This window comes from Halyomorpha halys, unplaced genomic scaffold (assembly GCF_000696795.3).
Source record: "Halyomorpha halys isolate HHAL.00 unplaced genomic scaffold, Hhal_1.1 Scaffold251.1, whole genome shotgun sequence".
Taxonomy (NCBI): Eukaryota; Metazoa; Arthropoda; class Insecta; order Hemiptera; family Pentatomidae; genus Halyomorpha; species Halyomorpha halys.
In genome coordinates, this window is record NW_027106674.1 from 1,050,132 (window position 1) to 1,057,828 (window position 7,697).

Consider the following 7,697-nt stretch of genomic DNA (forward strand, 5'->3'; position numbering starts at 1 on the left):
TATTAAATATGACTTAATTGTAATTATATATAATATTATAAACTCTTAATCTCAGGGCATGTTTTTCTATACAGTAAGAACACTTAATTTTAATAAAACTTTTACAATTATAGCAACACTAACCAATTTATACTCTTTTTTGATGTTTTCTATTTCAATAAATAACCATTGACTTTAAACAATCTTTCAACAAACAAAGACTGACTAAACAAAGCATTACTCTTTTCAACACTCTTCATCCACTGGCGATCCAAACAAAACAGTATCTTATTCTTCTTGGTTGTTCCTTTGATGTCTTCTTTTTCAAGATGTCTACTACTGAACCTAGACAAAGGATCTTCAGGACATCCTGCATCCAGGAGCTGTCATCCTTCTCCCGCGCTTAACAACGAGTGGTCTAAAAAAAAAAAAACCCTTTCCTCCTTCTCCTCTTTGATGATTGATGCAAACATCAATTGTAACACAACAGATTTGAGTTTTTTCTTATGATTTTCCATATGAATACTAATCTTTAACACTTGTTTTTCGACTTCTATTTTTTCTTGAATCTACTGTAATTACAAACATGATGATATAGGAAGATAAATAAAGTTTAAAATATTTGAATCTGCTCAACATGGCCGCTATTCGACTGACTTTTGGAAGGACACGCACCGCCATCTTCTTTATTTTGAATAACGTATTTTTTCTTCATATTTGACTGATGAAAATTTGTTAGCTTCCTTTTTGGTTCGATAAACAATACTGAAACGATATTTAACATTGATAGATAAAAATAAAAACATACTAACAATCATTTATATAAAAAAATAACTATTTACTCAAAAAGAGGATATTACAATATATATATATATATATATGTATATATTTTCACTTTACTACGTTTGGACACATCCCAGCTGCCCTTTTTAGATCAAATGGTGTATGTTTTCCAGGCGGAACAAAACCATTAAAGTGGGGGGTGGATTTCAATTAAAATTTTGTCCTGTACAATCATTTATATATATATAATATGAAAACATTTCTATTTCAAAATGAATTGTTAATGTTTTCCATTTCAATTTCATTTTTTTTTTTTTATTATTTCACTTGTATCCAACAGTACTTAAATTAATTCATAAAAAATATATTTTACTTTTTTTTTAATTTAAAAAATAATTATTTTTTAAATTTCAATAATGACTTTTGAAATCATTTCTGCTTACACTTCTGATATTTTGTTCCATTAGTAGATAATTTATATTAAGTCCTATTTTCAAATGGTTATAAGAAAAAATGTTAAACATAAATATTTATTATTATAATTGTTATTGTTTTTTTTTTTGGAGAAGTATGGATTTCATTGATTTAGTGATTTTTTATTAATTTGTAGAAGGTGCTTTAGTTGAATTTTCTATCAAAATTTTGTACAAGCACAAGCATTTTGAATAATTTATTTATTAGAGTCTTAGTTCTTCAGTATAGACATTTTGGAAATAATAATATTGATTCAATATTATTATTTTAATCATTGACTTTCAGCAATTAATGTATAGTGAATGCTTATAGTTTGTCCAATATCCATTGTACAGAGCCACAAAGCACTTAATGCCTGTGATAGCTTTTTGATATAATGGTTGCTTCAGTTGAGTCTTGCAGCAGGGAAACCTCAACCAGATTAGCAAGTTCGGTACTTTCACTCAACACATTACTAAATTTAATTTTACTTAGTTATGCCGATAATGTCCACATGTATTGTTAAACCAAAATAGCATAGAAGCATCTGTTCCACACATAGATTCCTATCAGAGTATTGCTGATATCATTATCGAGTAGACCTTCTGATTGAGTCGTTATCATAAAAGGCGATGGTTCAACTTGAATGCTCTAGGCAATGATGTGACAAGAACCAACCTCCTTGTGGCTTTTGAATCCGCCCTAAAACTAGACTGAAATGCTCTGCTTAATGCCAAGCTTGTTACGGAATTCGTTCAACTATGCCATGGAAATCCAATGATCCCAGCTTTGAGCTTCCACTAGTCATCCCTATGAGTATTGATAGTGATCTGGCTCCTCCTTTGCTTAAAACATTTCGTCAGCGAGAGGTGTCAACAATTATGAAATTTTAAGACAAACCATTCCATAGGCCTCTGTATATCTTTTAATTATTCCATGAACATTTTATTAGTATTTAATAGGTACCATAATTTTTAAGTTTTGAGTCCAATCGTTTCTTTATGTTCTGTACAATTGGTTTCCACTTTATATTTATTATTATTCTCAGAATATAATACAAATTTAATAATTACAACTTAAACAGTTTTTTTCTTATTTGAATTAAATCCATTTTTCAATATTTTTTTTTATCTACCATTTTGTAAGATAACAAATGAGTCTAATGGGGTAAAATGAAAGCTAATTATATTTGCTTCAAATTCATTCCTCATATTTCTTCTCATAGAATTTTGGACAATATTTTACAAAATAAGAGACAATTACAAAAATTTGTAATTATTTGTATAAATTGGTAAAGAGTGAAAAGCTGAAAGTGATGATCATTCAAAGCTTCTTTAGTCCCTAATTTGATCAACTTAAATAAAATAATAAGACAAGCATATTTTTCATGTGCAGATTTTTGGAGCACTAAAAAACAAGAAAAAAAAAAGAAGCCAAGATTTTGCTGTTTTTGGACAATTGTGGCGGTCACAGGTCTTTCTTAGTATTCAAATTTTGTTTCTTACTAGTAATTTAGGTGAGGACCTGATATATTAAAAAATTAGAGAAACATGATCTTTTGCATTCATGGATGTACAAGTTGACTCGACTATTGCATTTGAAATGGAAAAAGTATAACTATAACAAAAATAAGTTCTATTGGTAAAATGATAAATTTATTATGAAGTACCAAAATTAAAATGGAAAAGATTTAAATTGACTGGAAATTTTAAAATTTGGGAATAGTTTCTGTGTTTATTTTGAATTACATCTATTTTAAAGAAATTCTGTGGCAAACATTCTTAAAAATATATACTCCCTGTTCCTTCATGTTGATTATGGTTTCTATTTCAATGAGTTGGGAGCATTTTTTTTTTTTTAATTTAATTAAATACATTATTCAATAGTTTCTATCAATTATTATATTAGTTTTTTTAGCTATTCTGTTTCTATATTTACAGCCAGTTAACTTTTTATTTTATTTTTTAGCTTTAATTAATTTTATTTACTAATTATAATTATATCTGCATGTCTAACATTAGTAACTTTATGTATTTAACCATTAGTTTAAATGTATAATATTAATAAAAATGGCTAAAGGGAAAAACCGATTTTTGAACCACATTAAGCCCATGTATTTTTAAAATTTAAAAATAAAAACTTATAATGTAAATTTTATTCTATGTACACATTCATTTTACATTTTTGTAACTTTTCAGCCTTTTTATTGGGTATTTAGAAACATTTTTATCTTCAGAGCAGTCATTATATAAAACTATTTTTAATAGTACAACTCTTGGATGTACTTGTATACACTTATTTAAAATTATGTTTTCTGCATTGTTTTATCACTTAGGTTATTTATATATTGACTGACTGTTTATATTCTTGCATAATCGAAGTTTTGTTAGTTTCATATCATTTAAACAATTTATGTTCTTGGATTTTAATGATTAACTTATAATGGAATTTCAAGAACATCTCTCCTATTTATCATAATATATCTATTATAATAATCTTAAAAATGAAATGCTTAAATCTATTTGCTGTAAGTTTACTTAAAATGTGGAGAAAGTAGATTATAGGTTTCTTAGTATTTTGATTTGAATGTTTGTAGATATTCTTATATATTAGGTTGCTGTTATGCTTTATCCTTTCAAGGCTTAATGAGGTGAAAGAATTTGATTATATGTATTTTTAATGTTTTTATTAATTACATCTGGTAACATATTGAAATATGTTTTCTAAAATTTTATGATGGTTGAACAATATAGTTGGAAAGACTTGTTAGATGTGTGATTTGATAGAGCTAAGGCCTTTAATGTTTGGTCCTTTATGCATTATGGCAGTCAGTGAGAACCATTAGCAAATGATTGCACTACTCACTATACTTCCTCAGGAGAAACCCAAATCTCCAGTGGATCATTTTTAGTGGAGATCAGAGGTTTTCTGAGTTTCCTTATCCACTTTTTTGTCAGCAGCAGTATAATAGAAAACTGAAGTCTAACATAAAGAGTAAAGCACTTAATTTTCCACAGTCCTATTTAAAAAACAAAGAGAAATATATATTGTTCATTGCAGTAATGGACTAAACATTTATTAAGCCTTTTATTGTAAATGTTTAAAAGTCACTGTCAATTCAAAGGTTGAAACATGATCTTAACAGTTGTGGTGGACAAAGGAAAGCAGTAAGATTAGACCAAGTCTTTAAAAACTGAAACTTAATTGTAACGTACATTATCTAATTTTTATTATATTTTTTCTGTGTCAGTTGAAATTTCTCTAGTTTGGTATTAATCTAATAGAATGACTGCTAAAATATATATCCAATTTTAATCAATGCAGGTTCAAGCTGTGACCAGGATAGCCTGGCATATCGCTACACAGATACTGATTCCGGGCTTGGAAGGGCAACCCCTCCAAGGAGAGTTCCTTCACCTTCTGGACCCGGATCCCTACCTGCTGGAAGACGAAGACCTGATGATAGTCTGTCTGACGCTGGTTCTGACTATAATGGTCCCAGGCTTTATCGCCAGCCTACAACGAAGAGCAACAAGGTTAGATTTTATTACCTTGAACTAACTGCATATTTAGTTACAGATTTTATTGAAGAGGTAGTACTTTAATGGTTGGTATGATGTTTTACCTGTACTTAAGTTTAAAATAATGTATTTCTATTAGAACTTTTCTTACATTACATCCGAGAGCTATTCTAACATACCTTTTCTTATATAAAATCATTTTTATGTTAACAGAAATATTTGAATGAATTATTAGATATAAATAAAGAATCCCATGGTTTAAATGGCAATCGCTTCGTCCTCTACGGGGTTCATCAAGGTACGGCTTAGCCTATCTTAGTCTTTTAAGCCAAAGACACTTGACTTTTAATCCATAGGCCGCCTTTATAGTGCTCTTGGCAAAGCTTAGGCTAATGCCACACATAGGCTGCGGTGTGAAAGGAATGGTTTCAGAGCCATTTCTAGCATGTCTGTCAGCATGTTCATTGCCGGTGTTACCTAAGTGCCCGGCACACATTCAATGCTGACTCTATTTGTGCGTGAGAGTCTATTGAATGCTGCATAGCAGTCTTCAACAAGTGCCCCTATTACAGCCTGGCTGTCTGTGTAGATGGTGATTCTTCTACCAGAGAGCTCTTCCTCTATAACAGTACTAGCTCAGTGATTTATTGCGAGTATATCGGATTGAAATACTAAAGTGTGCCTCCTTAAGGGAATAGATATACCTTCCAGTGGCTTGTCGCCTCGCTAGATGCCGGCTCCCAAGCCCAGGGCTGTTAGGGAGCCGTCCGTGTAGCAATTATTGTCATTGTTCGGTTTATGTATCTTTGTTTTATTGATTTTGACACTTAGTTCAGTGCCTTAATATTTACGGATTTGTAAGAGTGTATAGAGAGCACCTTAGAGGATAAGGCAAGATAATATGGCATAATATAAGATAATATATGGCAAGATAATTCAGTGGATAGATGAGGATCTTTCCACTGAATTATCTTGCCATATCCTGCTATAGTCATCTAGCATCTTATTTAACAAGCCTGTACATAGTATTCAGAGATTGTGCTTCAATTTCTAGGTGCCGTGGAGTCAAACAGAGCATAACTTTTACTGCAGCTGTAGGAATGGTGCTTATAGCTCCAGTGATCATGAGGCACACGAGCCTCTGTAGTCCGTCAAGTATATTCCTATACATTCCTTCTTTGGCTCTGTGCCACCACACCAGGGCTCCATATGACACCGTTGGTCTTATGGCAGTAATATATAGCAAGTAAACCATTCTTGGTTTGAGCCCCCAGTTCTTGCCTATCGCGCCTCTGTAGGCCCTTAAGCATTTGAGGGCTTTACTGGTTTTCTCTACCACATGCTTATGCCTTCGTAGTTTATTATCCAGAATGACCCCCAGGTGTTTCACCTCTTCGACTTGGTTTATCTGGATTTTATCCAGTATAGGTGATCTTATTGTCACCTTTATCTTTTTGAGAAGAAGCAGACACCAACCTTGAGTGGGCTGATGCTCAGACCATTGTCTTTACACCAGCCCGCCAGAATGTTTGCTGCAGTCTGGGCTAGGTCTGAAAGTACCTGAGGATACTTTCCTACGATCAGGATAGTAATGTCGTCTGCATAGCCCTGCATAAAGTAGCCTGCCATGTTTAGGGTTGTTGAAAGAGAATCAACCACCAAGCACCTCAGTAAAGGAGAGAGCACCCCATCCTGCGGGTATCCCCCTTTGGGCCTAATCCGCAGCTCAGAGTGCCCTAGCTCCGATTTGAGGATCCTTTGTTCCAGCATGAAGGTTATCCATCCGTATACAATAGGATCAATTCTTCTATCCCTTAGCGCATGATTAATAATACTATAGGGAGTCTTGTCAAATGCACCTTCAATGTCTAGGAAGATGCCAACTGTGATGTCTTTTTGTTCAAGTGATCCTTCAATCCTAGAGACCAAGTTGTGTAGGGCTACCTTGCACGATTTCCCTGCTTGATAGGCAAATTGTCTGGAATACATAGTATTTGCCAACAATTCCTGTTCTCTGATATGTCTATCCACGATCTTTTCCTATGTCTTCATTAGAAAGGATGTGAGACATATTGGTCGAAAAGCTTTAGGATCTTCATAAGATCCCTTCCCCGGTTTGGGTATATACCACACCCTAGATGTCCTCCATCCAGTTGGGATGTATCCAAGCGCTAAGCTACCTCTGAGGAGTTGAAAAATATGTGTTCTGATCACTGGTAGGCCTTTCTGCAGCAAGGCAGGAAAGATTCCATCAGTGCCAGGTGATTTGAATGGCGATAGAGTTAATCGCCCATTCATAATACTTTTGGCTTTCTCCCACTTTTCTCTGCTAGTACTGTAATTATTGATATTGGTAGAAATGTAATTGTTCTCCAGCAAATCACAGTTAGGGAAGTGGGATTCTGCAAGAACACAAAGGGTTTCTAGTTCAGTGGAGGTTGCATAATCACCCTTTTTTAGTGTACCCAACAGTCCCATATTGGATTGTTTGGAGAGTATTTTGCTTATTGGCATGTAGCCGGAATTTTGTCATGAAAAATAATATATTTCTGATTAAGTATTTACTTATGTAAATAAATTTTAAAAAAATCTTGTTTAAAATTGTATGGCTCTTACAAATAGCCTATTCCATACTATTTAATATACACTGTTATCATTTGTGCTGTTAAAAACATTTGTATATGTTGTGTTTACATTTCCTCAATAACTCATTAACTCTTTAGATGGATGATTCATTTTCATGTATTTTTTATTTACATAAATGTTTAAAACACTATTAATTACTCATATATTGGAGTTTTAGATGAAGAAATAGCACTAAAATTAAGTAAAGGCTGTATTATCAAGTTAATTAATTATAATTAAGATTACTTGAAGAAGTTTGTCGGGGGGTGCGGTCAGCAAAGAACAACATAAATAAACAAAACCATATTTATTTATTTTATGCCGACGTTTCGACCT

The 7,697-nt window shown here is 32.5% G+C and overlaps 1 protein-coding gene across 7 annotated transcripts in view; it reads left to right on the top strand.

Moving 5' to 3' along the window:
• Patronin (calmodulin-regulated spectrin-associated protein patronin) overlaps positions 1-7,697 on the top strand; it is a 111,687-nt gene that overhangs the window by 98,272 nt on the left and 5,718 nt on the right. For all 7 annotated transcript variants that reach the window (XM_014419752.3, XM_014419756.3, XM_014419754.3 and 4 more), the window contains one exon: positions 4,540-4,751. In XM_014419752.3, the coding sequence (XP_014275238.1) occupies positions 4,540-4,751 (212 nt within the window). The remainder of the gene's footprint in view (positions 1-4,539; positions 4,752-7,697) is intronic.